General features: G+C 53.9%; 13 protein-coding genes across 16 annotated transcripts; 5 read left to right on the top strand and 8 right to left on the bottom strand.

The window, feature by feature from the left end:
* The first annotated feature begins 135 nt into the window (after positions 1 to 135).
* Positions 136 to 775, top strand: H310_05040 (hypothetical protein). Its single transcript, XM_008869649.1, has 4 exons — positions 136 to 214; positions 315 to 419; positions 466 to 522; positions 586 to 775. Exons 1-4 carry the CDS (start codon positions 149 to 151, stop codon positions 742 to 744), a joined length of 387 nt encoding a protein of 128 aa, XP_008867871.1. The 5' UTR covers positions 136 to 148; the 3' UTR covers positions 745 to 775.
* H310_05039 (hypothetical protein) lies at positions 650 to 3,407 on the bottom strand. Its single transcript, XM_008869648.1, has 2 exons — positions 2,872 to 3,407; positions 650 to 2,805 (listed from the first exon to the last, which is right to left on the bottom strand). The coding sequence occupies exons 1-2, from the start codon at positions 3,382 to 3,384 to the stop codon at positions 838 to 840; spliced, it is 2,481 nt and encodes an 826-aa protein (XP_008867870.1). The 5' UTR covers positions 3,385 to 3,407; the 3' UTR covers positions 650 to 837.
* A 265-nt stretch (positions 3,408 to 3,672) lies between these two features.
* On the top strand, positions 3,673 to 4,958 carry H310_05038. 2 transcript variants are annotated; one of them, XM_008869647.1, is made up of 4 exons: positions 3,692 to 3,761; positions 3,816 to 4,613; positions 4,683 to 4,709; positions 4,768 to 4,958. In XM_008869647.1, the coding sequence occupies exons 2-4, from the start codon at positions 4,062 to 4,064 to the stop codon at positions 4,903 to 4,905; spliced, it is 717 nt and encodes a 238-aa protein (XP_008867869.1). In that variant the 5' UTR covers positions 3,692 to 3,761; positions 3,816 to 4,061; the 3' UTR covers positions 4,906 to 4,958. The 2 variants fall into 2 exon arrangements, with proteins under 2 accessions (XP_008867868.1, XP_008867869.1); XM_008869646.1 differs by having other exon boundaries at positions 3,673 to 4,613.
* Positions 4,959 to 6,035: 1,077 nt separating this feature from the next.
* H310_05037 (hypothetical protein) lies at positions 6,036 to 7,397 on the top strand (the record flags this gene model as incomplete). The annotated part of the gene is made up of 4 exons (XM_008869645.1): positions 6,036 to 6,314; positions 6,375 to 7,092; positions 7,148 to 7,261; positions 7,320 to 7,397. The coding sequence occupies exons 1-4, from the start codon at positions 6,079 to 6,081 to the stop codon at positions 7,395 to 7,397; spliced, it is 1,146 nt and encodes a 381-aa protein (XP_008867867.1). The 5' UTR covers positions 6,036 to 6,078.
* Positions 7,398 to 7,555: 158 nt separating this feature from the next.
* H310_05036 (hypothetical protein) lies at positions 7,556 to 9,055 on the bottom strand. The gene is made up of 6 exons (XM_008869644.1): positions 8,971 to 9,055; positions 8,873 to 8,918; positions 8,595 to 8,827; positions 8,190 to 8,528; positions 8,053 to 8,145; positions 7,556 to 7,996 (listed from the first exon to the last, which is right to left on the bottom strand). Exons 1-6 carry the CDS (start codon positions 9,031 to 9,033, stop codon positions 7,631 to 7,633), a joined length of 1,140 nt encoding a protein of 379 aa, XP_008867866.1. The 5' UTR covers positions 9,034 to 9,055; the 3' UTR covers positions 7,556 to 7,630.
* A 23-nt stretch (positions 9,056 to 9,078) lies between these two features.
* Positions 9,079 to 11,938, bottom strand: H310_05035 (hypothetical protein). The gene is made up of 7 exons (XM_008869643.1): positions 11,584 to 11,938; positions 11,412 to 11,462; positions 10,518 to 11,336; positions 10,182 to 10,403; positions 9,850 to 10,132; positions 9,587 to 9,791; positions 9,079 to 9,537 (listed from the first exon to the last, which is right to left on the bottom strand). Exons 1-7 carry the CDS (start codon positions 11,790 to 11,792, stop codon positions 9,314 to 9,316), a joined length of 2,013 nt encoding a protein of 670 aa, XP_008867865.1. The 5' UTR covers positions 11,793 to 11,938; the 3' UTR covers positions 9,079 to 9,313.
* A 101-nt stretch (positions 11,939 to 12,039) lies between these two features.
* On the bottom strand, positions 12,040 to 13,833 carry H310_05034. Of its 2 annotated transcripts, XM_008869642.1 has the most exons (5): positions 13,420 to 13,833; positions 13,226 to 13,370; positions 13,055 to 13,172; positions 12,689 to 12,999; positions 12,040 to 12,633 (listed from the first exon to the last, which is right to left on the bottom strand). In XM_008869642.1, the coding sequence occupies exons 1-5, from the start codon at positions 13,773 to 13,775 to the stop codon at positions 12,559 to 12,561; spliced, it is 1,005 nt and encodes a 334-aa protein (XP_008867864.1). In that variant the 5' UTR covers positions 13,776 to 13,833; the 3' UTR covers positions 12,040 to 12,558. The 2 variants fall into 2 exon arrangements, with proteins under 2 accessions (XP_008867864.1, XP_008867863.1); XM_008869641.1 differs by having other exon boundaries at positions 12,040 to 12,999.
* Positions 13,834 to 13,985: 152 nt separating this feature from the next.
* H310_05033 (hypothetical protein) lies at positions 13,986 to 16,446 on the top strand. Its single transcript, XM_008869640.1, has 2 exons — positions 13,986 to 14,210; positions 14,274 to 16,446. The coding sequence occupies exons 1-2, from the start codon at positions 14,019 to 14,021 to the stop codon at positions 16,272 to 16,274; spliced, it is 2,193 nt and encodes a 730-aa protein (XP_008867862.1). The 5' UTR covers positions 13,986 to 14,018; the 3' UTR covers positions 16,275 to 16,446.
* A 202-nt stretch (positions 16,447 to 16,648) lies between these two features.
* Positions 16,649 to 17,414, top strand: H310_05032 (hypothetical protein; the record flags this gene model as incomplete). Its single annotated transcript, XM_008869639.1, has 5 exons — positions 16,649 to 16,749; positions 16,800 to 16,875; positions 16,923 to 17,045; positions 17,094 to 17,190; positions 17,237 to 17,414. 5 exons carry the CDS (start codon positions 16,649 to 16,651, stop codon positions 17,335 to 17,337), a joined length of 498 nt encoding a protein of 165 aa, XP_008867861.1. The 3' UTR covers positions 17,338 to 17,414.
* Positions 17,398 to 18,344, bottom strand: H310_05031 (hypothetical protein; the record flags this gene model as incomplete). Its single annotated transcript, XM_008869638.1, has 4 exons — positions 17,398 to 17,869; positions 17,920 to 18,024; positions 18,074 to 18,147; positions 18,198 to 18,344. The coding sequence occupies 4 exons, from the start codon at positions 18,342 to 18,344 to the stop codon at positions 17,398 to 17,400; spliced, it is 798 nt and encodes a 265-aa protein (XP_008867860.1).
* Positions 18,345 to 18,974: 630 nt separating this feature from the next.
* Positions 18,975 to 20,009, bottom strand: H310_05030 (hypothetical protein). The gene has a single exon (XM_008869637.1). The coding sequence runs from the start codon at positions 19,818 to 19,820 to the stop codon at positions 19,407 to 19,409; it is 414 nt and encodes a 137-aa protein (XP_008867859.1). The 5' UTR covers positions 19,821 to 20,009; the 3' UTR covers positions 18,975 to 19,406.
* On the bottom strand, positions 19,913 to 25,210 carry H310_05029. Of its 2 annotated transcripts, XM_008869635.1 has the most exons (8): positions 25,038 to 25,210; positions 24,856 to 24,978; positions 22,851 to 24,806; positions 22,340 to 22,795; positions 20,561 to 22,289; positions 20,456 to 20,514; positions 20,348 to 20,405; positions 19,913 to 20,291 (listed from the first exon to the last, which is right to left on the bottom strand). In XM_008869635.1, exons 1-8 carry the CDS (start codon positions 25,098 to 25,100, stop codon positions 20,068 to 20,070), a joined length of 4,668 nt encoding a protein of 1,555 aa, XP_008867857.1. In that variant the 5' UTR covers positions 25,101 to 25,210; the 3' UTR covers positions 19,913 to 20,067. The 2 variants fall into 2 exon arrangements, with proteins under 2 accessions (XP_008867857.1, XP_008867858.1); XM_008869636.1 differs by lacking the exons at positions 24,856 to 24,978; positions 25,038 to 25,210 and having other exon boundaries at positions 22,851 to 24,828.
* A 374-nt stretch (positions 25,211 to 25,584) lies between these two features.
* H310_05028 (hypothetical protein) lies at positions 25,585 to 27,537 on the bottom strand. The gene is made up of 3 exons (XM_008869634.1): positions 26,801 to 27,537; positions 25,919 to 26,744; positions 25,585 to 25,852 (listed from the first exon to the last, which is right to left on the bottom strand). The coding sequence occupies exons 1-3, from the start codon at positions 27,410 to 27,412 to the stop codon at positions 25,620 to 25,622; spliced, it is 1,671 nt and encodes a 556-aa protein (XP_008867856.1). The 5' UTR covers positions 27,413 to 27,537; the 3' UTR covers positions 25,585 to 25,619.
* Positions 27,538 to 27,832: the final 295 nt, after the last annotated feature.

The raw sequence follows: 27,832 nt of genomic DNA, 5'->3' as shown, positions 1-27,832 counted from the left end.
CGATGAACGATCGAGCTATGCGCTGGGTAACGATGACCGCGCTCTGCCGCCCTCATGTTTGTTCACACTATTTATGTAGTCAATGTTTATTTCGAACTTTAGAACAGCCAATCACAGTCAGTACAGTTCTTTTTCGTGTGGAAGTCGCATGTACAATCGAGCAGGGATGGGCAGTCGAGCGGCGGATCGCGCGCACTTGTACAACCGACAGCAGGTACGTGCGCATATCTGGAGACGAAGCATTCCCAGTGCCTGCATGGTGTGAAGGTATGTATGGCTATGCTCACGTGGTGTGCATGTGCGAGGCACCGTAGAACCCAACCTCAAGCGTCAATGCGGAGCAAACACATCGCCTCATGGAAGACCAGAACGACGAGAAGATTGATCAACTGTCGATTCAGATTAGTGCGCTGAAGAAAGTTCGTAACTTTTCGAGTCCTCGCGGTATCGTGATGCGTCTTGTAGATGACACACGATATCAACAATGCTGTGAAGGAGGACAACAAGTTCTTGGACGGCGTGGTAAGATCAGTCGTTCGAGTCGTTTGGTGGTCATTCCATCACGGCATTGATTGATCTATCCAGGGCCGCGACTTCGACAACACCAACTCCCTTATGGGCGGCACATTGAAAAAGCTCGGCAACATGATGGAGACAGGCGGGGGCAAGCACATGTGGTTGCTCGTTGGTTTTGTCATCGTTGTGTTTATTCTGCTCTACTTCTTAATGACCGGCAAATATTAATAGTAACTCGTAGCATTTACTTGCTCACACATGAACTTGCTCTAATTAGTCAACGTTTGCCGCAGCATGACGGACGGAATCGACTGGCGACGCTTAGAACAGTCGGACTTCCTTCTTCTTTGCCTGTTGCTTCCACTTGGGCAATGCGTCAAATTCGCCGCGCGTGATGCCAAACACAGTCTTGAACTCAGCGTCGCTCAAGTACGATTCCTTCCGTGTCAAGTCGATGCCTTCGACGCCAGCCACGAGTTGCTCCAACGTGAACTTTTGGTTCTCTCCGACCGCCGCGACAGCTACGGGGGCAGGTGGCGTGCGCACGGGAGCAGCAGCAGGGGTAGCCACACCGGCGGCCTTGGCCTTTTCTTCACGGATTTTTTGCAGCTTCGCCTCGTACGGGTCGATAAACGCAGGTAGGTGGAAGAACTTAGGGTCCCATCCGGCAAAGTGGCATGTGAAGATGGAAGGTTCCTTGCCCGACTGGACCGTGATGATCGGTGTGCCTTCGCCACGGCCGTCGCTTTGGGCAGCGGCCAGGTAGTCGTTCGCTATCTTCAAGGCGCCATGCTTTTCCGTTTCGTTCGCGCCTTGGCCGACCCACATGTAGAGAGTCGTGTAGCAATCCAGGAGGAAGACGTCGTCAACATTCAAGTCGTCCTGGGCAAACGAGTGGATTTCGGACGCATTGAAGTAGCCCGTCTCGTTGGTGACGTGGAAGAGGCGAGGTTCGTGTTCGGCTTCTTGGCCAGCCTTGACCTTGGGGTAGTCGGTCTTACCGCCCAAGAAAGCCCAGAACGCGTCGTCCGCGTTGCCTTCGTCAACGACCGTCACGGGGCGATGCCCCTTGAGAATCGACACAATGTTGGCCGCGACGCGGCGTTCTTCCGAGTTCGACCCAGACCCTTGCCACTGGTACACGACCTTGGGCGTCGTCAACACAAACACGTCGCCTGAGTTCAAGTTGGCCGCGATTTCATCGACTTGCGTGGCAAACGTGTTGAGTTCAGACGTCCCCTTGATGTGGAAGAGGGAAACGCCGTCGTTGTCGTACGAGTCTTCGTCGTTGCGGTTCTTGAACCCGCTCGCCTTGCCGCCCGCGTGTACGATCAGCTTACCCAGGAACAATCGGCGGAAGTGCGATGGCTCCTTTCCTTGCACAACACGCACTTGAACAGGGGACCCGCCCATTTCGTCGTCCAAACGTTGTGCCCATAGCGCACTTGCGGCCTTTTCGTCCTGCGACGATTGGCGACCTTGCCAGAAGTAAATCACATGAGACTGCTTGGCACCGCTCTTGGGCGTAAACGTGTTCAACACGACGTACGAGTCGCCACCGAAGAATTGGCCGTACGTGTTCGTTTCGACTTCGACCTTTTCCAGGTTTTCAATGCGCCACACCTTGACTGAGTTGGTGCCTTCTTGACCGGCAAACAAGTCGTCGTCTTCAGCTGCCGACGACGAAAAGAGGGCCGAGGCATCCACACCCGGGCGATCTACAGCAGGGTTGTTCGAGGTTGCCGACGGCTGTTGGCCAAACGAAATCGTTCGGGGAGGGTCCCATGCGCGGAAAAGCGCCTTGAACGCTGCGCCTTCGCCGCCTTCCGCCACACGGGTGATGGGAGTTTGCGGAGGACGCTTGGTTTGTGTCAAGTACTGTGACGCGTAGATCACGCCGTTCTTGCGCTCGTCCGCAGACGCGCCACGGCCAATCCAGACGTGAAGTACGTTGCCAGCGTCAACAATGAACACATCGTTCGAATTCAACAGGTCCTTCTTCAAGATGCCGTCCTTGGGCGTCACATCGACGGTCTTCAACGACGAAGAAGCGTCGCTGAGTTGAATCAACTTGATCGACTCGCGGTGAGCTTGGTCGTGAGCGTCGTCATCCCCACCTTCCTTGGTCACGTTGATGAAGCCACCCAAAGTGCTCCAGAATTTGTCATTTTTGGGTTCGTCGTCCAAAAACGTAATTTGGGCGCGCGCGCCTCGCTCGTTATTGTTCAATTGGCGGACGTAGTCCAATGCCTTGGCCTTTTCTTGACGATTGGCAGTGGCGCCGTTGTACTAGTAGGTAATATGTAAGCCACGCATGCGCGATGTCTCGTTCACGACGATGTAGATCTCACGTACCACAAAGATTTCCAAACCGAGGTCCAAAATGTACACGTCGTCTTTGGTAAGGGACGTGTTCTTGGTGGGCACTTGGTTAACACGCACGGTGCGCTTACCCTTGACTTGGAGAAGCTTGGTTTCGTATTGGTCACGGACAACCTTGTTGAACCCGCTGTCAACACCGCCCGGCAAGTACTCAACACCCGTGTTCTTGAAATACGACAAGAACAAGTCGCTTTCAAAACCCTGGCATTCGCGATATTGCACAGGGCCACCACCAAGCGCCTCATCGAGTTCGACGGTCTTGTATGCCGCAACACCGCTTTCGTCTTGGGACGTATCTTTGCCCAGCCAGAAGTGGATGTTCCACGTCAAAGCGTTATTCTTTTGGGTCGTTTGGAGGAAGATGTACGAGTCGCCGGTGTGGAGCTTGTGCAGGTCCTTGGTCACGGGCACAGGGACCAATTTCTCAATACGCCACGCCACAAGGCCCGGGCGTTGGCCTGCGCCGACAAATGCTTGTTCCGCCATCGCTCGTTGTGCGGATGAAATCGAAAACCAAAATGAGGGGAAGAGGTGATGGCGCTGACGCCAGCTCTTCATATCGATTTATACAGGATATATTATTTAGAAGGTGCATGAGGTGAGTTCTTATGTGCCACAGCAGCACCCGCAGGATTTTGCAGTCAAAATTATGTTTCAGAGGTCTTTTACAAACGCACAACAGTCGTGAGTGCCCAACTGAGTGCCTTTGACAGCAAAGTCTTTATCCGGATACCGGATACGACTTGAGCGAGGAAGTCACTACAATGGCAATTGGCGACCCACGCGACCCGAATGAGGACGGATGGCGGCGTGCTCCCGAAGGCAAGCTCGGGAATACCGTCCTTCATGCTGTGGGAGAACGAGTGTGTGTGCATATGTAGCAATCACATCATGCACCCATGCTTGATGCAATGTAGAGCGTCACGACGTGAGTCACGAAGAAGGCGTTCGTCGTCACCCAAGCGACACCACCTCTCTAGCTCGGATGTAATGCAATGGTAATTGGCGCAAGGTCGGTGGGAAGGATCTATGAAGCACGGCCATGTCATTCAGGCCTGTTATCCCCATCAACTGCGGCGCCCACATTCCTGAAGATCGTCCCTAAGTCTTCCCCCCTCAAGTATTCCTTCACATGACGTACATAGGGCTATATACATGTATGAATGGACGAAATCATCGTTGGGGCGAGTCGAAATGGCCGTCGACCGATGCCGATACGCCCGTTGAGGACTTGTGGCGCTGGTGGACTAGAATTCACAGAACGGATCCTTGCCGTTGTACACTGGAACGGGCGCCTCTTCGTTCGAGTCCGGGTACGGGTCAAAGTTGGACGTGTCGTTGGGAGTGACGACCTTGGGAATGATGGGGGCAGTGCCCTTTCGCGCCAAAATCGCTTCCCAGTCGCAGCCCGAGAAGAACTTGTGTTTCTTGATGTCATCCACGCCGTTCTTGAGGCAGCCGTAACGCTTCGTCAAGTCGGCCGTGAGCAATCGCTTAATAAGCGCTTTCGCGTTGCGGTCAAAGTACCGCGGGAAGTTAATCTTGCCGGACAGGATCTGCTGATAGATGCCCATAGGGTCGTCGTCGCAGAACGGCGGCTGCCCGGCGAGCATTTCAAAGATCAGGATGCCGAGGGTCCACCAGTCGACGCCTTTGCCGTGCCCCTTGTTCAGCAGGACTTCGGGTGCAATGTATTCGGGTGTTCCGCACAACGTGTAAGTCTTGAAAGCCACGCGCTTAGCAAACCCAAAGTCCGTAATCTTGATGAATCCTTCGTGGTCAAGCAACAAGTTCTCCGGCTTCAAGTCGCGGTAGATAAAGTCCTGGCTGTGAAGGTACTCAAAGATGGACACGACTTGCGACGAGTAGAACTTGGTCGTGTTGAAGTCGAACCGTCCTGCTTTGCGCAAATGCGTGAAGAATTCGCCGCCGATCACGTATTCCAGCACCATGTACAAGCAACGTGTGTCTTGGAACGTGCCCGCCAGGTTGACAATGAAAGGGTGATCCAAACACATCAAGATCGTCTTCTCAGATATCATGTGTTCCACCTACAACAGATCGGTCATGACGTGCGCGCTTTGCATGTCCGTCTAAGGAGGGTGGGCATTGCACCTGCTGCAGTCGAATGATTTCGGCCTTTTTCAATATCTTAATCGCCCAGAACGACCCAGATGCCTACACAAGAAAGAAAGTTACCAGTCCATCGTCATCTACAGATAAGGCACACAGACGACCGAAATCGAGCTCATGCGCACCGAGCCGTGAGCACGGAAGGGGTCATACCTTGTGCGTGGCAAACCGCACGCGGCCAAACGAGCCTGTCCCAAGGGTCACCCCGAAGTCAAAGTGTGTGATGTCGAGCGGCCCTGGGAGCTTGCTGCTCGGTCTCGCGACTGCTGGGACCCCTCCTTCTTCCATCGTCGGTGTTGCCGATGCCAAAGATATCTCTGGGTTGTGTGGGTTTTTGCACTGCGACGACGGCAGCGACCTCTGAGCGCAATTTCATGGAAACCCATCAACCATACAAACAACCACATAACGATCAAGTGTCGCTTCGATTTTTCACAATTTTATCATTGATTCTTTGTATTGATTTTAAGACCCCTCATTATAATATATGCAATGTTCGATCTTTCAAGCGCCGTTTTCGCAGCCGTTTCGCCGGCGATCCGGTTCCGTTAACCGGCCCGCTCCCCAGATATCGAAGGATAGCTGTCGCCTGCAAACCCCATCCATTTGCAAGTGAAACACGATGGAGAACTGTCGTAGCGGCATTGAAAACCTCGTGGACGGCTCGCTACATCGACAGCAATGTGGGTTTTGTAAGCAAGTTGTCATGGCGTTACGAAAGTCGGGGGCCAGGATTTGTCTCATGCAACCACACCAGAATCACATTCACCGTCCGCCGTGTGTCTCGCCAAGGTGACCAGCGCCATGCCCAAAAGGCTACCTAGCCATGGCTTGTGTTCGAGCTTGAGCGTGACGGTGGAGCCCCGAGATGCTTCGGTTGAGTCAACGGCCCCAGCATTTGGCGGTTGGCTCATAGTGATTGATTACGTTGAAGCGGGTCCACTGTCCGATTATCCGGATAAACCTTTGGCCAATGAAACGTCGTGTCAAAAGCGGGTACATCCCAATCCTCAATTTGTGCTAGACGCGAACAGTCATCCTGGAACGATGGACGACGACGAAGTGCTGTTTGATGCGCTCGAAGTGCCGCCTGCCGCGACAGAAACAAGCAACAAAGTATGCGGCAACGAAGAAAGGTCTCCAGTCCACGAGATTTCGCGGAGAAGGGATGCCCACGTCCCGGCTACGAGTGTCGAGGAGCTAACTGAGATCGTTGGGCATCTCAGAGCAACGATCGCGTCGCACAATGCTGGCCGCGTGGAAGCGGCGGCGCAGAATACCATGTACGGTAGTGCTTCTGTCGATGGTTTATGACATGTGACCTGTCGTGGGTGGCACGGTAGGCTTCAAAAGCAACTGGAGCATCAATGGTCTGTGGTCAAGCACCTCAAGCAAATGCTCAAAAACATCAGCGACAAGTACACAGCAACGCAAGTGGACAACCGAGTACTGAAGACACAATGCCGGGACAAGCAGCAACGATGCGACATGCTTGGCGAAGAAGTTTACCGACTGACAGAAGAAATCGGGAAACTGCGAAAGCTTGCCGGTGCAGTAGACGATCTCGAGTCGCGATATGCGTCACTCGAGAGAAACTATCAGCAAGCCGTTGCGGATAGCGAGGAATGGAAGCAAAAAGCGAACCATCTCGTGGGTGTGGCAGACGAGAACGCTGAACTGCGACAAAACATCGTCGCGACAACGCAGGAACACACAATTGCATGCAAGCGAGCGCACCACATCATCAAGGAGCTTCGATTGGCGCTGCGGCAAGCCCAAGATGCAAATGACAAACGGGCACTTTCTCTTCCTGCGCCTCCGGCAGCCTCGTCGATCCCCTTCACGAAACACCACTTTGCATCAGACGCAGCACACTGTGACGATTCGATGGACGGGTTTCTCCAAGCCATGTCATCACGTCTCGAACACCTCTTGACTCAGAACGCGCATTTGGCTGAGCAAGTTCAGGTTTCAGAGAAGCGCGTCCACTTGTTGGCCGCCGACTTGGAACGAAAACGCCTCATGATTCAGCAACTCACGCTGCACTTGGTCGTGACACCCGTACGAAGATTTTCATCGATCCATCCTCTCCACGGATTGAGCATTCGTTCTTTAGGACGAGCAGGAAGATGTTGTGGCGAGTGCGTTAGCGACTGCCGCCGCGTTGGAGGTCACTGCGTCCTCTGAGACACTTCTTTATGTGACGATCAAGGAGAACTTGCTGTTAAAGGTACTGTCGTTCTGGTTGGTCACTGCGCCCAACTGCGAGAATCACAGTGGGGTTGTAGAAGCGGTTGGGGAGTGCGGCGCCGTTTGCCCTGTCGTGGAAAGAGCCTGCCTGCACATCGTTCTACCGTATACTGTGAAGTTCTCGGTGAAGATGACCATAGCGCCAGTGGAACCACGTGGAAGGTCGCGGCAACCCGATGCGGACATCATCGCAGGTGTCTGTGGCGAACGACCACGTTCGTGACGCGTATAGTTTGCCATGGGGAAGAAGAGTGCAAGTCGTTGTGGGGGCGGATTCGTGCAGCTAACCCGAGAGGCCGTCGATCCTTAAGTTATGGCGTGTGCGATATCAATGGTGTAGAAGATGCCTCTACTTGATGTTTGCGTGTTCGAGTGGATGTACTTGGTCTGGCGCGGTGGGCTTTTGTATTCGCACGGGTGCCGGCGATCGTTTGTCAGCAGTGGAAGTTCCTGACGGTGGCATTGGCGTCTTCTTGGTATGGGTGGGCTGTCGCTGGGCCAACGTGTGGCACACTTGGTGGGTTGATTGGGCGTCGACTGCGAGATCTCGCAGCTGGCGCTTGAGTTTCTTCAATTCGACAACCTGGAGCCGCAACTCCTTTTCCTTTTCCAGCAACTGGGCCTGAAAAGCCTCCATCTCTCGCTTGCATGCGTCCAGTTGCTCCTGGCACATTTGAATCACACGTTCGTACTTGGCTTTCTCCGCGCGCTTGGTCTGTGTCAGCTGTGTCAAGGCTCAACCACGACGCAGAGGTAGGAGAGCCCAGCTACCTTTTCCAGCAACGCGACTCGAGTTCGCAACTGTGCCAGGTCGTCGTCGTCGTCGTCGCCGCCGCCGCCGCCGCCGCCATCGCCGCGTCGTGCCTACGCAACTTCGTCAACACATACATTACATTGAACATGCATACTGTGGCATCGTTGGTGGTGGCCTTGCTCTCGGTGCTGCTATGGTGCTGTCGAATCTTGTCGGCCAACGCTTTGTTCCTGGCCATGAGGTCCACAACTTGTTGGTGCAGCTTCGCCGACCGATCTTCGGCGAGCCGCTCGCGCTCCTTGCACATGCGGTACGTTTCCTTGCATATCCGGAGCTCTTCCATGACCGAGTGGTGCTTCGATGGAAAGTGTTCCTTCAAACTCTCCAGCTCCTCGATGCGCTTGGCTTGGGTCCGCTGGAGGTTGGCCAAGTACTTGTTTTCGTGCGTGAGCTTTTCAATCAATAGCTGCTTCTCCCTCGCTTTGTTTTCCACCTACGTCACAAATCAATTCGCCCGTTGCGTCTGCACTCGCCTTTCCACGTTTGGGCCCCTCCCTACCTGGGCAACAAAATCGTTGTTGTGAAACCCCTCGAGCTCTTTCTGCAGCGCAGCATTTGCCTTGCGATACACACTAATGCGCTTGTACAAATTTCGCAGCTCGACTTCTTTGGCAGCCAGCGTATTACGATGGTGCTCGTCGATGGCGGCCTGTCGTTTGCTAGGCGACGTCGCAGGTATCGCGTTGCGCTCGGCGGTCGCCGCCACTTGCTCCGACACCTCTACTGCTTCTGCTGCACGTCGTTCAGTCAGGTTCGTGGGACGTAGGCCAAGCATACCTTGGTCGTCCTTGTTTGTCGTCGCGTTGGATATCGATGCGTCGGGCTTCTACCCGTGCATGAATGTGCGAGATGAGTCCACAATTCGTTTGGTGTACCTCGTCGGATAGAAACTCGTCGTCACCGTACTCGACGTCGTCGGGAGCGGTTGCTGCGTCCATGGCCGATGGTGGGGCTGAAACGGACCACGTCGTTACATGACAGTGCACGGGACCGAAACAGCCACCGCTCTCATGAGCAGGTCACTCCTTGGATGCGAATACTCGACCTCGTCAGGCATGTTGTCCACCAAACTCTGCCCTCCACTTCAGCCACCGACTCGAATGATACAAATTCATATTGCTGGTGAGGATCGAGTTAACATAACGAGATAGCGCGACGACAACGTTGACGGCGGACGACCCTTGCGACAGGTAGGACAGAGTACGTCCGGGGGGGCGATTACTCGTCGGTGAACCCGGTCACTTCCATGTTGATCACCAGCGACAATACGTCCTCCAGCTCCTTCTTCGTTTTGTACTTGGGCAAGTCGATGCGGTTGAAGCATGTGTGCGCTCGGGGGAAGGCATTCTCGGGGTACGGCACCGCCTTGAGCGTAAAGTGGCATATCCGCCCGTCGTAGCTCGTGAGAGCCTTGAACCCTTGGACCGGCACGCGGGACGATCCTAGCCAAACCACCGTTACCGACCTTCTTCATCGCATGAATACACAAACCGGTCGTAAACTGCAGCAGACGCGCGCGCTCTTCGTCCGAGAACGCCTCGACCACTTCCCAAAACCACTCGAGGAGGTCTGCCGGCATGTCGTCTGACACTTGGGTGTGAAGTTTCCAGTCGGCAATGTCGATGGATGGCACGCCGCACAGCACAAGTTCCAGTTCTTGGTAGTCAAAGACCAAAATGAGCTCTTGGGGAATCACCTGTGGCCCACGAGCGCCATGAAACCAACCAACTAACTCCAACACGTTCGCCACGTACTTCAAACACGCCCGCCATCAGGTGCTGCAATTGCTCCGAGAAGCTCTCGAGCATGATGTAGCGGAGCCGCAAGTATATGTACTCGAGCTTGTTTGCGTCGGTCACTTCGATGTTGCGGCCGTTCTCTTTCAAGTCGATCACTTCGATCTCGCCACTGATCCGGCGGTTGGTCACACTAAAGTCCAAGCACAGTGCTTCGACGCCTTCGTTCTCCTTCATCCACTTCATCGACCGGTACACTTCGTGGTCGACAAATTCCAAATCGGCAAACGAAATCGGCACGCTACGTCGAGGCCACAGAGTGAAAACCTCGTCGCAGTGGATTCACGCACCCGAGCAAGTGCTTGAGGACAGGCAGGGCCAAATGCGCTTTCATGAGCTGGCCTTCCAGCAGCGCGCGGCCCAGAAGCCGACCCGCGCCACGGAAGTACAGCAAATGATCGGCGCTTGCTTCAATACTGTTCGGGTTGATCACGTATGCCAGGGACTCGACATGGGCACACATGAATAGCCCAATCGTTTCATCAAATAGCTTTTCCGTCACGAGGGCAAACCTACCGCAACGCACGTCTGTTAGCCTGTGGTTGGAACGCCATAACACTCAGATAGCTGGCATGCCACGACACAGTCGAGTCAGAATGGCCCAAGGACGAAGGCTTCCACCGTACCATTCTCGTTCGAGGCCGCCGGCGTCAATCGCCACTTCGCCGATGAACTCGATGCGAAGCGGCATCAAGATGTGCTCCATTTGGACCCCGAGGAGCTGCTCCATCGATTCGACAAGGATGTTTTCCCGATGGACGCGCATCTTCAAATGGCCATCTTCCCACGGCCGAATCAGCGTCGTCGTTTGCTCGAGAAACCACGAGTATTTGTCTTTGAAAGGCAGCGCCGCCACTTGTTCGAGAATTTCCAAGTCCTGTTCGGAAATCTCATACCCACGCGACGCCACGGCGGCGTCCACCTCGCGGTATTCCTTGAACGTCATGCGGCCTTCCGGGTGCCGCGGGGTTTGAGCCAGCTGCGACACAAACGCTAGCGAGTGTTGTCGCGCCAGGTCCAGGTGCAGCGCACCGCCCGGAGCGGACGGCATTGCAGCAGCAGTTTTTGGGGTCGCACTACCTGCCTCCATCGAGACAGGGTCCTTCGCCAAGAACGTTTCCTGCACGTCGCGCCGTCCCCAGTGGCGTTTTCCATCTTTGCCCACCTTCCGCACCCAGTCCCCGCGGTTTCGTGCACCGCGCTGGCGAGAGTTGAGCATATTGAGTCGCCGAATTGCAAAAGATCGCGTGCGATTGAACGATCCGCCGCCAGAGCTCAACGCGCCGTGTGCCGAGTCTTTGAAGGAAATACTGCGGCGAGGCGAGGGTGTCGTGAGACCAAGCTTGAACCCCATGTCCGTGCCGCACAGCACACATGACCTCGCCGACTTTTTATTGTGAAAATCGCATACTTCGCACTTCCATTGCCCTTCGATCTCTTCTTTGCTACGCAACACGTTCCGATTGAAGTTGACGGCTCGGCATGGCAGTTCATGCCCCGGTGGGATCGATCGATCGTACCTTTCCTGAACGTCTTGACGGGTGAGAGGTTGGCCGTCTTCGGTGTATTGCCTATCCAGGTTTTATGGCATATTCAGACAACGGAGTCGACGCGGAAACACATGAGCGCACAGCGACAATTCATGCCGCTTAGTGGACTCCGAGACGATCACATTTCGATTCCCACACGTACCCGCCGAGGAGAGGCTGCTGCAGGGACTCGTCAAAACCAGCTTTACGACAGCAGTAATACAGCACAATCATGACAAGGACGCCACCAGTCACCCAGGCGACCCACGGCGGCAAACCTGCGCCGGACAGGTCATTCGCGGCCTCTGTAAGTGCAGGAGTCGTCAAGAGCAGGAAGCTAAGTTTCCAGATCATTTCATTGAGTGTCATCATCGTGCAAGTGGAGAGGCGTGACGTCGGACGGAAGCGGCGATTGCGGCGGCGGCGAGTCGTGTGTTGTTGGGTGCCTTGTGCTTGTTCCGAACTTTGAACTCGATTGGGTCATCGGCGTGGGAGTTTTAATTCCATCTCGCCTGGGGTCATACAAATATCAAGTGAATCTTAAAAGATCCAGACGTTTTTTGAACGGATCCGTTAATTCGATTGTCGCACCAAGTGGCCGTTTTCTAATCCATTACATATTCAAAACGGGCGACGGCCGAGGACGCGGCGGCGGCACGTGCGTGCCGCGAAGTCGGCGAAGACCTGTCTAAAGCCGCACTATTGTAGACTGCGCGCGATGCGCATTCCCACAGCCATGTCTTACAGTTCAGCGACGATGTCGATTCTTGACGACTTGCTGTCCCTACAGATCTCAGTTATGACGGTCGAGTTGTCTGAAACGTCGCGCTGGTAACTTCCCCAAGCTCTCCCTTGTCGACAGTTTGGTTGGATCCAATTCTCCGTGGCCTCACGTTCATGACGTGCTTCGAGTCGTTACAGCCCAGGGGGACCATTGACGACCGGATTCATCTCGACCTCAATTTCAACAGAATCACTTGCACGTCTTTCAGATGTGCTGGCGATTCTTCACAAGAGACTGCTCCGATGCCCATGTGCGAGAAACTCTCATATTGCCGAAGCGGGCGCATTCTAGCAATGCCCTTCGGGTACGACAGGCACGTCGTCGTTCATGAAGGATGTCGAGGGAAAAACGTCGTTAGTGGGTCGTTTGGAAGCTAGATAGGTCTTGGGTCCACGACTCGTTATAGCTGGCACCAAGGATCTCGCGGAACTAGTAAGTGTGCGTGAGCCACGTGAAAACGAGAGGGCATCTTAGATGTCGATACCTTTTCGATGTGAGCCTTGACAAGGGGCGACGGATTATCTCGAGCGGCGATGGACGACAAGACTTCTGCGGCACCCATGCTTCCGACCACCGTCGTCGTCAACGATTCGTGTTGTGCCTGGGCGTCCAAAGCGTACTGAATCGCGAGGCCTTCGACGGAGGGCTTCTCGGAGGGGAAATCGACAGTCGCCAGCCACTTCAGGGCGGCGGCACAGGCCAAACGCAATTCTGGCGATGCCGGGTGCCATGCTGGCGGACCGCGCGTCGTTAACAAACCCATCGACAGAGGTGCGGCATTGATCACAATGATGCCTGGGGGAAAATTCGTGAGAAAACAAGCTTCAATGATTAGCAAAACATGAACTACCGCGAGCGTGCCATGCGGCCGCTTTCGCCAGGAGCGAGTCGTTCTGCAGCGTCAAGTGTGAGTAGCTTTGCACGACTTGAAGAGGATGCGGCGACGACTGGACGATATCATCGAGCACCTACATCGACACGATTAGATCGAGCCGTAGTAGATCTTTCAGGTGTGTTGTACGTCGAGGGGATAGCCGCAAATGCCAATTAGCTTGACGATACCTTCAACTTGGAGTTCAGCCAACGCAGGAATCGCTTCTTGCAGCACCTTGTCCCGATGAACGAACTCCACGTCATGCAAGTACACCACGTCCAAGTAAGTCGATCTTCCTCGGGACAATGTAAGGTACATCGAGCAGTCATCGTCAACTGTACCCAAGTTTCGTGAGTGAATCTTGCACGCTCTGACGAATGCGCGCTCGGGAATAGTCAAATTCGCCATTTGGATGCTTGTCGCTACGGTAGCGTCCAACTTTGGTCGCCAAGAAGTACTCGTGTCGCGGTGTTTCGATACGACGAAGAGCTTGGCCGACAACTTCCTCGGCGTTGTTGTACCAGGGTGCAGTGTCAATGAGGCGAACGCCGCGCGGGAAGGCCGTTTCAAAGGTCTCTGCGGCAACTGCCACGGCCTCTCCAGGAAGTTCTTGGTAGAGTCCACCGAGTCCGACGCTTCCCAGCGAGATGCCGTTGACCCGACTGCGGAACGCTTGGACGTCGGCGGATATCGCCATGAGGTACTTCGTCTTGCTTGCCAAGCCACATGTCAGTCGTCGGCATTTCCTGAATTTTTTTAGAATATTTTTTGAATTTGCTTGACAAAATTTAACTTGACTTTAGTATTTCAGCTGCCTTTCTACAACATTTCAAGGAAACTTCGTTCATAAATCCGGATAACAAAATGGTTATCCGGTATGCCCCGCTGTTGGCATAAGCAGCAATCGGAAAATCAATTGGCCGGAATTTCTTCCATTCGGATGAGCAGAGCCAGCGTGATGGACACCGCCACGCCAAGCACCCGCGTGGCGAATACGCCGCCGCATTTGCGCGATATGAGAAACAACGGCCTCGATCCTGCAGCATACACGTCAAAGCCATGCTCGTCCATTGCGAGCAAGAGATCGGCCAGCGTCCAGCCGTCGGCGACCGCACTGAAGGAGTTTCGAAAGGCATGTATTGAACTCAAACGCACAAGTCCTTTTGGCGCAAGTCTTATTGAATCGTTCGTGTAGCGGTGGACAATCTTATCGGAAACGGAGCGCATGCAGTGCTTGCGTGGAACAGGGGCCCGCTTTTTCGCGACCGTCGCTGAACTCGTTCCATGCCTAGCATGCAGAAGTGGCGCGGAAAGCCTCTTCCTCCGCGCGACCACGACCCTTCCCCTCCTGTGTGGTTCCCTCAACCCGACCAACATGATCAACTCTTGCATTCAGCTGAATGAAGATGGCGCCGTGCTGTTTCACACCGACCAGAGCTTCGTCCTGCATCCGTCGTATTTGCAGTCACCGGACGCGACACTCGCGCTTTTTTTATCGCACGATTTGTCGCACGTGATCCAGGCGACAGGGGGAGGCAGCGGGCATTCCGGGGGAACGTCCAAGCACAGTCACAAGCACCAGCAGAAGCTCCTGCAGCAACTTCAACAGCAGCAGCAGCAGCTATTGCAGCAGCAACAGCATCTTCAGCTCCAACAGCAGGCTGCGCTTGCCGCTGTCTCATCATCGACTTCTCACCACCATACGCATCATCACCCGATGATGCCGCCCATGCCGCCGCAGCTCCACCAACTGACGAAGCACAACACGACGTTGAAGGTCAAGTCGACAACGTTCAACTACGAAACGACGATGAAATTGCAAATGCACTCGAGCGGGAATGGCACGGCAGGGACGTCGTCGATGCTTACTACGACCACGACACACCACCCAGGGGGCGGCACGTCGTCAACTCACCACCACACCCCGGCGGCATCCACCATGACAACGATGCAGGCGGCTGCGATGCAAAGTGCTCTGAGTCAGGGTGCCGGGCTTGGTTTGCTCGGCGGCAGTGCCGGACCCACGATAACTCCGATGCCCCCTGGCGGATCTGGACTCGACCTCGGAGGTCTCGGGAGTCTCACTCTGGGGCTCGGGCTGTCCAGCTTGAGTCTCGGCCTTGGGATGAACTTTGCCAAGGCCGGGGGAAGCAACAAGAGGTGTGCGCTTCACTCGGCCAAACTCAAGACGCACCCGCGGCCGTCTGCATTTACGAGTTTGTGGGACAAAATGTCGGAGGACTACCATATCGACATTACACAAATCGATTCGGACCAGTTTCTGAACGACCTGGAGTGCTATCTACGGCGGCACCGGTTTTGCTGTCGGTGCAAGGAAAAGGTGCTTGAGGCGTACGACTTGCTCGTTGGGAGCGGGTGCAGCGAAAGCGACTGCGAAGACTGCGCAGGGCTACACTGTTTCTCGGACAAGAGCTCCCAGGACGATACGGGCAGCGGCGCGAACGACCTGTCGTCGCACGAAGAACACTTGTCGACCACAAGCTCCAACGACGACGACGCAGACCGGTCCGCGTACTTGTTTGACGAGCTCACGTTTTGCCGGGACACGAACCAAATTGTGCTGCCGTGCAACTTGGAGTACTTGCTGCAATTGATGGACCGCGCCGATCAGGAAGTTGTGATGGACCGGCATGCGCGGACCCTGGCCGAGGCGCAAGATGAAGTGCTCACGTGTTTGGGGCTCGTCGTCTGGGATAAACTTCAGATGATGTGGTCCAAGATCCAGTGCGAGGAGCGGTCGGCAGAGCTGCTCTTGTACTGCTCGATTGCGACGATCAAGTACAACTTTGACGTGGCCGTCGAGGCATTGCATGGAGAAGAGATCATGGAGCAGTTGCTCGCGGAGGAAGCCGAGGACGAGAAGCGGACGGTGCGCAAGAAAGAAAAGCGAAAGGAAAAGAAAAAGAAAAAGAAGAATCAAGCCAAGTCCAAGGTGCCCGCCGAGGAAGATGAAAGCGATGAGCTGCACATTTCTGAAAAGGAGCGCCAGCTGCTGTCGTCCATGGGGTGGGAGCACGACCCCGTCGATGGTGACGACAGCGAAGACAACGCGATTCCCGAAGACGACCTCGTGTACTGGAAAAAGAACTCGCATAACTTGGAGTCCAAGCGCCTCGAACAGCGACAGAGGTTGCAGGAAAAGTTCCAAGCGCTCCTGCGGCGCAATACTCCCTAGGTCCGCATCACGTCCGACAGGTTCCGCCTTTTCGTGACAACGGTCCAGTAATACATGTGACCTCTTTGCCCTTCCCGCGTTGGATGCGTCCATGTTTCCTTACGCGAACCTGTCAACCAAAGTTGGATGGAATTCGGGCAATTCACGATGGACAGTTCACGCTCGGCTCGCGGGCGTCGGGACGGTGGTGTTTGTGTCCATGGGTGGTGCGTGGGAGGGGTGTGAGCTCGACGTCCGTGGCGGGCACGGACATGGAGACGCCGCCGAGACGCTGTGCACGAAGTTTATCGAGCGCTGCAGTTTCGTCGTGCGTTTCAGGTGGCCGTTTCGTGGACCACATCGACCGAAGCGGCCCAAACGTCGCTGGCAAAGCAATGGCGGATGCAACCTCCGACATGGATGCGTACTTGCGCGCCCGAATCAAGAGCGCCTTTGACTTGTTCGACAAGGATCGCAAGGGCTGTGTCATTCAAGAGTACAGTTGCCGAAGTGGGCGAGGAGTGACTTTTCTTTTGGTGTTGGTAGGGAAGTGAGCACGATCATGCGGTACCTGGGCGCGTACCCGAGCGAGAAAGACATTATCAAGAAGATATTGCCCGAGGTACGTGGCGCGAAAAACGTCCCCATCTTGATCGTTGTGTCGATTAGATGCAAGAAGACGAGCCATCCACGTTTGTCACGTACGAACGGTTTGAAAAGAAGATGCTCGAGGTCTTGTACAGCCACGAGTACGAGCCAGACACGGACGAAACGTTGTTGGCCGCGTTTCGGGTACGTGCGTGCTGCAGTACAGCGGCAGTCGCATCGTTGCTGTTCCAGGTGTTGGACCCGGAAAAGAAGGGGTATATTGACGCGGATGTGATGAAGGACTTGCTCATCACAAAGGGCACGCCGTTCCGCGAAAAGGAGCTCGAAGGTCGGCTGAGACTGCGTGCACGTCCAACTCCACCCTCGCTCCGTAGGCTTCATGCATGTGGCCAAAGATGGCGAGACTGGGCGCGTCTACTACGAAGACTACATCTCGCTCCTCACTCACGACGTCGAAGATCTCAACAACAAGTAAAGTGTTGTGCATCGTTCTGTGGCACTTGTCGTGGTTGGAATAAATATGTTGCCTGTGAAGTCAGAGGGCGACAGTCACTCGCTTGACGGTTCGAATCGTCTTCATGGAAATGGAACGTGGGTGGTCGTGCTGGTTGGCGTGCCGTTCTATGGCTGCCACGGGCTGTGCTGGCTTGGTCAAATCGATCGTGACCCGAGCGACTTGGGCTCGTCCCACGTCCTTCGTCGTCGAGGGTGAAAGTTTCCGTAGGTCGGTGGGATGAGATCTCGTCTTGAACGCAATGTCATTATTGGACGGGCGCTTCGGCGGCGACGTGATGCCCATGGCGTCGGCTTTTCCCTTGACGCCATCGCGCGTGCGATAGCTCAAACTCAGCTTGTCGTTGATGGCCTTTTCGGCCGTTTCGTGCAAGTACAGTCGTGATTCGCCTCGGAGGAACCCTTTGTCGTGGCCGTGTTCGTCGAACTGGAGGGCGATTGTGTAATCTTGAATTGCCCGACCAAACTCTCCCTCGGTGTTGTAGCATCCAGCCCTGGAATTCAACGATGCTTCAACGCACATGGAGGCATGAGTCCGGCGCACCGAGCGTATCTTGCCATGACGTGGTTTGGATTCATGGTCAAAACGCACGAAAAGTCTTCGTGGGCTCGTTCGATCTTGCCCCCTTTGAACAGCGCCATCCCTCGACTGAGCATGCATCAGCCTCCCGGCAGTCAATGGAACCACATTGGCAGACCTGAATCGACCGTAAATATCGTCGGGTCGGACCTCCAAGATTGCTGTAAAGTCTTCTGCGGCTAGGTCCCATTTCTACGACAGGAATCCCTTTAATCGGTGTGTTGTGGGCTGCGCTTCTCCACCTTGGCTTTCATGCACGCGTGGCCACGTATAGCTCGTGTGCGAAGGCAGGACGGGTCTTTTTGCAACAAGCATGTGCATTCATCTATCAACTGGCAGATCTCGGCCTCCTTTGTGGTGCTGCCGCCACTGGTGCCACTTGTTGGCATGCTCAACGAGTTGTGCGGTGGCGACAATTTTTTGCGCAAGTGGCTAAATTAAGACCCGATGCTATGATTGGTATTCGTCTAGACTAGCCATGGGCCAACGCATATTGGGAAGGCACACGGTTGGAGCGGATGCGGGCTAGCATACAACCAAGACTTCGTGTCGACCCATGCTTTTCACGAAACCTTGCCGCATATCGTGAGGCAATCACAGCCATTGAAGGTGCACGGAGCTGCGAATGAAGGTACTGACCACGGCGCTTTCCTCATGATGCCCTTCATTCGCCGCCTCTCAAGTCGAAACAGCGAGCGCAGGTCAACTACATTCATCAACTGTATGTGTTAATATAATGAAATATTCATTCCAGCAGGTTGACGGTGGTATCTGCCTCGGGGTATTCAACCAACCGGCCAGGTCGTTGAAGTTTGGGGCCGCCGTATTTTTATTTCCCAAAGTCGACAACCCGGCGTTGGAGCGGTGCATTTTTTTTTCAACGCGACATGACGTGATTAAATGAACGATTCGTGGTCATGGACATTTGGGAAGTTCTAACTTGGGTTTTGTATGTAATTTAAAAGATGCAACCGGATGAGACTGCACACCCATCCATGTTCAGCTCGCACCTCCACATTCAACTTTACCAGCTGCAAGCACCACCTCCATCATACCGCCCGCGCGCCAGCCTTGACAACCTCGTGCATGGCAACTTTTGTTGGCCAGCGCTCCATTTCCACGCTCAATGGGTCATCCAAGAACAAGTTCGCGACGAAGGATATCTGTAAAAGTAAGGTTAAGCCGACAACCTCGGCAGGCGCTGCGTGGAGCATGGCAACGACCTCGAACAATGCTGCACCCATGCAGGTGACCAAGCAACTCGTGTCGTTCCGAGACATCGTCGTGCGCTCTGTGGAGGCCGATGGGGCGTCAAATGCCGCCTTTGTTGAGTACGAGGTCGAAATGGCCGACCAAAAGTCTGGAGTGGTCTGGACTGTCCGCCAACGCTACTCCAAGTTTCTCGAATTGCAACAAGCCATTGGAGTGATGTTGGAGTTTCCGCATTGTGCTCAATGTACCAACTTACTCGAACAAGTCGAGGAGCTTGAGTTGCCGCCGAAACGATGGGGACTCGTTCGCATTTGGGGCTCGCCAGAAACTGACATGAAAGTGCGAGCTCGAATGTTCTTCGTGTACTTGAACGCGCTGATCGAGCTCGGTTCAAGCAAGGTGTATCGACAATGTCCAATTGTCGTCGAGGGGTTTATGAAGGTGGTGCTTGCGTTCGTGACCCCGCCATCCACCCATCTGGAGTTGAAGCCCCTGAAGTCACATTCGAATGTGGGCGTTGTGCAGCATTCCCCAGCCACGACTAAGAAGCTTCTTCTCAACAATATCAGTACCGTAGCTGCCACCACACCGCCAAAGGGTCCTCGCAACAGTCGTCCCAACGGAGCCCTGAAACTCCCATCGTTGGCCACCATTTTTGAGCAGGAGCCTATTTCTTGCTAGCTTCGACAACTACTTCGCTGCAATCGAGTCGTTCAATCCGTACTCGCTGGCCATGGAAGTGGCGGTGGGGTTGTAGTCGTCGTGTTTCCAATTAGTTTAAACATTTTTTAGTGGGGCGTTTCTGATGGGGAGTGAATCAAAATTATGTCACATTTGGTGGCTTCATTACGTGTTTTGTTCACGTCTGCGAGATGATTGCTACCAGGGAGAGTTCTGCGATCACGACTGCAAGACGGGTTGGGTAGACGTGGACGACGGTACAGCATTCGCTTGGCTTGTGGCGCTCAAGAGCCGTGCGATGAGCGCCACTTTTTGGCTCTCTGTGCAGTCGTGCCGGTGCAAAATGGCTTGGATCTGGACCTTGATTTCTGGCATTCGATCAATCACGTACAAAAGGGTGGATGTGGACACTGGGACCCCCGACGAAGTGGGCATGACAGACGCTACATGAAATTGTCCATGAATTCATAGGCACTGGACGATTATGTTTCAAACATACCCGACTCAGCTCCGGCACGGGTCAAATTCTGGTGTAAAAGCGACAAGTCACCCCATGCCTGCGAAGTATATGTAAGTGCAAAATCAAGCCAATGAAATATTGACGTACTGGGGCATCAGGGGTGGGGGGCACGCGAGTGGTAGCCGGGATTTCGAGGCCACCCAAGCCTATTCTACTTTCACGTCGAGTCCGGCGTCAATCGCTGAAGCTTACCAGACGTATCGGGGAAGGAAGAGGCAGGTGCGATGTTGCCAACGGTCACGGCTTGGTACGTGGCAAGGAGCTTGCTCTTATTGATCACTTCCTCGGGGCTCAGGGCAGGTGTCGCCAGAATTGCAGCGTGGGATTCATGGGGGGCGGTTGACGTCAGCGGAATAGGAATCGGCGGTGCCGTCAACTGCTTCTTGACAGACGTCAAAACTGCCTCCATCGTGCTTCGAAAATGACGAAGCTCGTGGTCCTGCACCGGCTGTTTGAGAACCCAGTTCTTGCGAATTGAGGGAGGTGGAATGCCAAATGTTGTACTGGGGTACTTCAGCAATACACCGCCAGTGTGCAGGCCGACGCGGGAACTCACGGCAGCGGGGGAAAGCGCGAGGGGTTTCACCTTGACTGGTTTGTCTTTGTTTGGCATCATCAAGCGCTGGAACTTTTCCTGACATTGACGAGCAGACCGACGTTTGACCATGGCTTGACGCGTGAGAATTTGAGCAATCAGGTTCCAGTTGGGGCCATACATGTCGTGCAACTTCTTCAGCAGCCCTTCTTCCACATAACTCCACCCTTCTCGGCTCGCTTCAGCGACTTGTTTTCGAGGTCGCTGCAACAGATTTGACGCCGACGTTGCTGCTGCCGCCGACGTTTTCAGCTTTTTCGTCGGTGCTGGGTCAGGCAGCCCTTGCACTTGAATGCCACCGAGAATGGAAGTGTCATCCCACGACACCGAGTCCAACGCGTCCAAGTTCGTATCTCCCCAAAACCCATCGTCGTCAAAGCCTGCCGACGGTTCGGGAAGTGGGAACCCTTCGTAGTCGGTGCTTTTCTTGCCGTCAATGTTGGCAGCTTTGCGCTTTAATGCGTCATCCGATACACTAACCTTTCCTGGAACTTTAGCCTTCTTGACCTTGATAGGCTTCAGATCTGACACTTTCAGCTTGTCCGTTGGAGACGCCAGAGATGGAGGCTTGCGCGCACGAAACGTAACAGTGAATGGCTGGTCGTCGCGAGTGTCGAGTACCACATCTCCAGGCACGGGTTCCGGTGACTCAAAGACGTCATACGTCGCGTGAATGCCTTCGAGTCGGAGAGATTGCACGACGGCACACGAAGGTTGATTGCCGTCGTAGAACAACGAGGCTGTAGATTCTTTTTTCCACTTGTCGCGATTCCGTGCCGTGACCATCTCGTTAAACGACACTGGTGACGAATCGTTGGTGGCGCTGGCATCCGGTTTGGCAACTTTCGGCATCGAACGAGGAAACTGCTTTTCTTTCAAGGACTGCACCAAATGCACGGCATACCATTCGACAGGTGTGAGTTCGTCGCTGTTGGACAGCAGCAAATGCTCTTCCGTGTCTAGCTCGCCACCGGTCGTAAGTGGCGCCTCCAAGTGGAACCACTCGAGGTTCTCGACATTGCCGCAGTATTTTTCAAGCAACTCGGCTTTCAACAACGCCATTGACATGTCGACGTTGATGGACGCACTCCACCACGAAGGACACACGTCCGACTTGAAAAGCGGAGACGCAATGCACTCCACTGGCGTCATTTCACCAAATAGTTTTTCTGACACGGTTGAACCGACCCGCAACAGTGACGCTTCAATTGTGTTCTCACAGTACAATCGATAGACAGTGAGGTCGCCATTCACCGCGAGAAGATGCCACGCCGCGCGGAGTTTGGCATCACACACGGGGTCCCAATCGCTGTCGAGCACAACCACCTAATATATAAAAGTAAAACCCACACCTTGCCGTACGCATGCATACATACTGCTTGAGCTCCATACACACAGGCTGCTCGATTGCTTCCAATTGTTCGAGCACGACTTGATATTATTGCAACGCGGACCGAGTCCGTAGACGCAAAATGCGTCAACGCTCGGTGCTGGCTCGACACCGACCCAGTGACTCGAACACATGGAATGTTCAAGTGGTTCATCACAGCGTACTCAACCGCAGGCAACATGATGTCGCTCTGAACATACAGCACCACTCGGGAATTGTCTTGGTGCACCAATCGATCCAGCAGCTCCATCATTATCTTGAGCTTTGCCGAGCAGCTTTCCAGCATCACTCGGTCCACGACACACAACCGTTCAAAATCCTGAAGCACGTCGACTCCATTGCACACCGACCGTAGCCGCAGGATGAAACGGAGCCAGTGGTCAAGAGTGTCTTTGTCTGCCGCGCTGTTGAAGGCCGTGACTGCATTGTTGTAGTATTTTAGCTAGGAATGCAAAAATAAGCAATCAGTGGCAAATGCTGCATCAGTTGCAACGTACCTGGGACGATGTCATGTTGCAGGCGACCGTCTGCTCTTCCACTTTCCCCAGCTGCGCCTCCATGTCGTTCCGAAGCCGTCCCAGCGTCAACGCCCGCAATGCGATGTGAAGACACGACGATTCGTCTTTGAACGACATTCCAGCGTGCTTCATCATTCGCTGTACAGACCCTGCTTCGGCCAAGTTCAATTCATCCCACTCGAGCACGTTCCACTCGGTCTCAAGAGTGTGCTTCAATAAAAATTCACCCCATAACGCCGTCCGGTCTGTCGCCCATTGATCCAGCGCCATTTCGCACACAACCACCCGACTCGAGCAGTTCTGCAGTCCCGTGTACGCTTGCGGTGAATCAACCGTGTGCCCCATGTCTTCGATCACAATGGCATGCCACGGTTGCGGAATGAACACGGCCGTGGCGTCTTCGATAAATACGGAGTGGGCGACGATACAGCAGTACACTGGGACGACGTCATTCGCGCTTTCCAGAGCCTGCATGTACTCTTGGTCCCACGCCCGACGATGTCTTAACCGTTCCGTGGAAGAGCCATGGTACAATTGAATGCGACGGTGGGGGTGCAAGATTTTGATGTAATGGACCCATTTGTGCACTTCCGCGTCCGGGACAACGACCAAGTGCGGTACGGTCTGCTCGTCCTCCAAACGAGATAACGCGTGGAGGAACAGCGACACCGTATAAGGTTTGCCCGTCCCTAGTTGATCGTTCAATATGAGGTTGTGACCGCCTTGCTTCAATGCAAGCATAAACTGCAGTGCATTCCACTGAAATTGTGCCAGCTTGAGACTTGCATACTTGCTGTCGACTGCCGAGTTCTTCTTCATGGCTTCACGTGCTCGTTTCGACAGATCAAACAGGTCAATAACCACGTCTCGAATGCGAGGATTGTCTCCCGTTCGCATCCACTCAAAGGCCAATATTGCGTCGGCCACACCTCGTTGCCGCGGCGACGACGGGTCTTTAGCAATGGACAAGTGGCGCTCGAATGTCAACGACGTGGATGACGAACGTGTTTGGTACCTCGCTGCAATCCTTTCCATTGCTCGCCAAAAAGACGAGATGTGCACCGCCACCTGCCTCGCCAGTTTTCGTTTATCCTGTTCTTGCGACTTCTTTTCGGCACATTTAGCTTCGCAGGAATCCCGGGCGAACCGCCACGCAGCAGCGCGCTTCCAGTGGCGTTCTTCGGTAAAATCTGCAGCCATCCACGCCATTTCTTCAAGCAGCAAGTCCCAGTGGCATTTGGGGCGGCATGGGTCCTTGAGTCGCGGGAGTTGGCGCTTTTTACTCGGGACTTTTTGCAGCTGCTTCACCTTCTCGGTGTGCAGGCGAATGACGTCCGTCAATGTTGCGCTTGTTACCGCTGCGTCGTCCACGGAATTTGAGGTTGATTTTGCTTTGTCTTCAAAAGCAACAAGAGCTTGTTGGCTCAAATATCGTAAGTTTGTCGTGACAACTGGAGGCTGGTACTGTCGAACAGGAGTTGCCGAGCGCCGAACTTTACGAGGAGGAGAATGCTCTGTGGATGGAGTTTCGGGTGGAGTTGACGTGGAAGGTGTCGTTTCGGTTGACGTCGTTGAGTTTGTGGTGGCATCAAGAGGTCGCTTTCTTCGGTCTGATGAGGCAGTGGGTGGTGGACTTGTTGGGTTCGGAGGATTCGGAACGACACCGTCAAATCCTTCGTGTTGTGCGACAGGTGTGGGGTTTTTCTCGGGTACATCGTGCTGCGGTGGGGGCGTTCCTTCTTCAGCATTGTCGTCTTCTATTCGTTCCAAAGAAGTGGCAGGTTGATCATCCTGAATCGGTGAAGGTGGAATGTCTGAAGGCATATTCACGTCCACAACGTTGCTGCTCTCAAGCTCTTCATCCGTGTCTAGCTCTGGTGCTTCAAGGTTTATGTCAACAATGGCATGGCGGTCGGTCCCGACATTGCCTTCACCCTGTCCCCAGCATCAAGTCGCGGCGCCATTATAAAATGCTGCAGTATACCTCATCCATTTTGACGGCGGCGCCCTGGTGCTCCAAAAATTGGACCAATAAGCGTTCTTGAAAGGCCAAAAGTTGCTCCAAAAACCTATCCCTAGAAGTCGCCACGACATCTACGTCGGGGTGCTGAACAAATATTAGTTGTGACAGGTCATGGATTTGAGGGAAGCCATAATCGTTCGTACCTTTGCCGAGGGCTCGAACGCGGTGGTGCGGGGGGAGCACGGCGTGGACCCTTGCTTGCCCATATGTCGGGGAGTCGCTATCGCTATCGCTGTCGCTTTTCCTGCCGACGGGGCTGCCAATTGCCTTCTGGGAGCGGCGATTTCCAAGGAATACCTCGCAGCCAGAAGCGGTCAGGAATTGAAAATACGCCACCCGCAAAACAATATAATTTTATCAACGTATATCTTGAAAACTGTATGTTGAGGAAATCGCAAGCGACCAGTATTTTATAACGAGGGGGAAATCCGGATACAAGAGAAGATTGCAGCCAGAGAGATCTTTAATCAACCGGATAATCCAAATATCCCCCGTTCAACATCAGAGCATTGGCAAATAAAACGCTGCCACGTTTAACCCTTTTGTCCGTTCTACGCGCCATATACCTGGTTTAAAACATTACAAACGTTTTAATTCAAGTTCCCGCCATGGCGCAATTCAAATGCGGCCACCGACCGCGTCCGCGACACGGGAGCAGTCGGGAACTCCATGTTCGATGGCTCATGTCGATGGCTCATGATCAACGCACACATCATCAAGTAAATTTATATGTAAACTTCTTGGGTCTCCGCAATCGAGTCAAATCCTACAACTTTGTTGTCCTTCAATGGCTCTAAAGACGAGAGTCCGCCATTGTTTCCGCTCACTTGCGCCGGCAACGCCGTGGCGAACAGTCGAGCGTTGACCGACGGATGGCGCGGCTTATCATCTATTGTGTTGTGGTGGTTGCCACCACCCAATCCGTCGTGCTGTTGCCTCTTGTCCTCGTCAGTCTCCTCTACAGTGACACGAACTGCTAAGTTGACGAGTCATAGAAAACACAGAGCGTCAATAGAGTGCATACCTCGTTGATTGTCATATGAGGATGCTGTTGGAGACAAGTGCATGGGCGGGTGTTGGTACATGTTCATGTGGGGGGCATCCGATGTTGACGAGTGTCGGCGCAGGGTGCCATCGTACGAGAACGACCCGTTTTGGTTGTATTCCGACGGAAATCCGGGAATCGAACTGGACAAGGACGGAGTCCCGAATTCCATGACTCCATGCGGCTGCTGTCGTTGCATGACTTGGTCGTAGTCTGAAAAGAAATTGCTGTCGACCTTGTCGCCGTGAGCAGACAACACGAGCTTCTGAAACTGCTTGCCGCGTGGGAACATGTGCCTCGAGTTGTCTTCATTCGTGGGGGACGATGTCACCATGGATTGGGATCGAGGCTTGGTATCCCGCGCTCCTGTCGAGATGCCACCGCCACCTTTCTTCCGGAGCGACTGACGCTGCATCCTTCGCATTGTCGAATAGTATCTGTTCTTGATCGCGTTATCTGTGCGCCCTGGTAGCATCTTGGAAATTTCGGCCCACTGGTTGCCCACGTTTTTGTGGCACTCAAATATCACGTAGTCTTCCTCAGCAGTCCAAGCATCTTTGCGGACGGCGGGATTCAAATGGTTGTGCCACCGCTCGCGGCATTGCTTGCCGACACGACCAGGCAAATGCATCGCAATGAGTGACCACCGCTTGGCCCCGTATTGTTTGACCAACAGCATGAGTTTTTCATTTTCTTCGCGAGTCCACGGTTTCTTGCTGTTTGCGTCACCCTTGCCCTTCTTGCCGTCGTCGTCGTCATCGTCATCATCGTCGTAATCCAGCCCTGAATGCAGTCGTTGTTCCATCTGCAACATGTCGTCCATGAGATTAACTCGTCTATAATACGTTTCCATGAACACACCTCCAAATCGTCAGCCTCCATCATGCCCCCCATGTCATGGGTCCCGATGGGAAGGCGCATGTTGTCCATTCCCTTGTCAACCATGCCATGATGTCTTCGTTGGTTCTTTAACTGGAGGCCCATTTGCCCTGGAATTAATCCAGGAATGTGCGGATGCACCATCGCGTGCGAGTACGACGACGCCTGGTTTTGCAAGTGCCCACCGTGCATCATGGACGACGGCGACAATTGGTTTTGCATTTGTCGCTGCATCTGCTCTTGCATTTGTTCGTGCATTTGTCGTTGAATTTGACTCTGCATTTGACCTTGTAGATCTCCTTGGAGTTGTGCGTGCATGTGGTTTTGCTGCAACTGAAGTTGCTGGTCGTTCATCATGCCATGCAAATGTCCGTGCTCTTGCATGCAATTGTCGTGCTGCTGGGAATGGTGATCCGACGCTTGACCGTTGTACCCTTGGTGGTGTGATGTCATCTTGGCTTGATCTTGCGACATCGTTTGAAACTGGTCCTGCATTTGGCGCTCGTTCTGTTGCTGTTGCCCAGAAGCCGAGAAGGACTGAATTGGCCCTTGGCCTTGCATATCACGGGGGCTCAACTGGCTTTGTGTGTACATGTTGCTACGCTTCTCGTTCACGACGAACGATGGCTCGGAGCGTTTCCCTGCCGTTATGAGCCGCTGTTACGCCGTCGGTTTGAGTGATCGCCCGACGAGGCTATTTCGTTTCTGGATCGTGTTGGGTTGCTGTCCGGAAAATATCTTTGGTCGAAACGTTTTGTTTGTCTTCGAAATTCATTTGATTGGTAGAAATATCTTTCCTTGTCAAATTATGATTGGCCAATTTCAAACCCCATTCCCTACGACAGTTCTGATTGGTGGAACAAAGTCCTCCTTTACCTTCTCTTTTTCGATTTTTCATTTTTCAACATTGCACTTGATGATTGTATGCCAGGCATTGAAAAGCAGTGCCATTTTAACTCTACACCACATTGCCAATCTGACACTAAAAATGGAAGTTGAAGATATCGAACAACA

Source organism: Aphanomyces invadans (genome assembly GCF_000520115.1).
Source record: "Aphanomyces invadans strain NJM9701 unplaced genomic scaffold supercont1.8, whole genome shotgun sequence".
In the NCBI taxonomy this organism is placed as follows: Eukaryota; Oomycota; class Saprolegniomycetes; order Saprolegniales; family Verrucalvaceae; genus Aphanomyces; species Aphanomyces invadans.
The sequence above is the reverse complement of the archived record's forward strand: the minus strand, read 5'-3'. Positions and strand labels throughout refer to the sequence as shown.

Bases quoted from the DNA above. Each gene is read 5' to 3' on its own strand.
- H310_05039 (XM_008869648.1), bottom strand. From the start codon at position 3,384: ATGGCGGAACAAGCATTTGTCGGCGCAGGCCAACGCCCGGGCCTTGTG. The intron at 2,806-2,871 runs GTACGTGAGATC...ATTACCTACTAG, and splicing joins TCGGTTTGGAAATCTTTGTG to TACAACGGCGCCACTGCCAA.
- H310_05036 (XM_008869644.1), bottom strand. From the start codon at position 9,033: ATGGACGCAGCAACCGCTCCCGACGACGTCGAGTACGGTGACGACGAG. The intron at 8,529-8,594 runs GTAGGGAGGGGC...TTTGTGACGTAG, and splicing joins ACAACGATTTTGTTGCCCAG to GTGGAAAACAAAGCGAGGGA. The intron at 7,997-8,052 runs GTAGCTGGGCTC...CAGCTGACACAG, and splicing joins GAGTCGCGTTGCTGGAAAAG to ACCAAGCGCGCGGAGAAAGC.
- H310_05040 (XM_008869649.1), top strand. From the start codon at position 149: ATGTACAATCGAGCAGGGATGGGCAGTCGAGCGGCGGATCGCGCGCAC. The intron at 215-314 runs GTACGTGCGCAT...GAGGCACCGTAG, and splicing joins ACTTGTACAACCGACAGCAG to AACCCAACCTCAAGCGTCAA. The intron at 420-465 runs GTTCGTAACTTT...TGCGTCTTGTAG, and splicing joins AGATTAGTGCGCTGAAGAAA to ATGACACACGATATCAACAA.
- H310_05033 (XM_008869640.1), top strand. From the start codon at position 14,019: ATGAGCAGAGCCAGCGTGATGGACACCGCCACGCCAAGCACCCGCGTG. The intron at 14,211-14,273 runs GCATGTATTGAA...TCGTTCGTGTAG, and splicing joins CACTGAAGGAGTTTCGAAAG to CGGTGGACAATCTTATCGGA.
- H310_05029 (XM_008869635.1), bottom strand. From the start codon at position 25,100: ATGGGCAAGCAAGGGTCCACGCCGTGCTCCCCCCGCACCACCGCGTTC. The intron at 24,979-25,037 runs GTACGAACGATT...ATATTTGTTCAG, and splicing joins CGTTCGAGCCCTCGGCAAAG to CACCCCGACGTAGATGTCGT. The intron at 20,292-20,347 runs GTATGTTTGAAA...AATTTCATGTAG, and splicing joins CCGTGCCGGAGCTGAGTCGG to CGTCTGTCATGCCCACTTCG.
- H310_05028 (XM_008869634.1), bottom strand. From the start codon at position 27,412: ATGTACACACAAAGCCAGTTGAGCCCCCGTGATATGCAAGGCCAAGGG. The intron at 26,745-26,800 runs GTGTGTTCATGG...GACATGTTGCAG, and splicing joins TGGAGGCTGACGATTTGGAG to ATGGAACAACGACTGCATTC. The intron at 25,853-25,918 runs GTATGCACTCTA...GTGTCACTGTAG, and splicing joins CTCATATGACAATCAACGAG to AGGAGACTGACGAGGACAAG.
- H310_05038 (XM_008869646.1), top strand. From the start codon at position 4,062: ATGGACGAAATCATCGTTGGGGCGAGTCGAAATGGCCGTCGACCGATG. The intron at 4,614-4,682 runs GTAAGTCTTGAA...TTCGTGGTCAAG, and splicing joins TCGGGTGTTCCGCACAACGT to CAACAAGTTCTCCGGCTTCA. The intron at 4,710-4,767 runs GTAGATAAAGTC...TGCGACGAGTAG, and splicing joins TTCTCCGGCTTCAAGTCGCG to AACTTGGTCGTGTTGAAGTC.
- H310_05030 (XM_008869637.1), bottom strand. From the start codon at position 19,820: ATGGTGGCCAACGATGGGAGTTTCAGGGCTCCGTTGGGACGACTGTTG.
- H310_05035 (XM_008869643.1), bottom strand. From the start codon at position 11,792: ATGATGACACTCAATGAAATGATCTGGAAACTTAGCTTCCTGCTCTTG. The intron at 11,463-11,583 runs GTACGTGTGGGA...AAACCTGGATAG, and splicing joins CAGCAGCCTCTCCTCGGCGG to GCAATACACCGAAGACGGCC. The intron at 10,404-10,517 runs GTACGGTGGAAG...GCGTTGCGGTAG, and splicing joins GGCGGCCTCGAACGAGAATG to GTTTGCCCTCGTGACGGAAA.
- H310_05034 (XM_008869641.1), bottom strand. From the start codon at position 13,775: ATGGCGATATCCGCCGACGTCCAAGCGTTCCGCAGTCGGGTCAACGGC. The intron at 13,371-13,419 runs GTACAGTTGACG...GTCCCGAGGAAG, and splicing joins GATTCACTCACGAAACTTGG to ATCGACTTACTTGGACGTGG. The intron at 13,173-13,225 runs GTACAACACACC...GTGTCGATGTAG, and splicing joins TTTGCGGCTATCCCCTCGAC to GTGCTCGATGATATCGTCCA.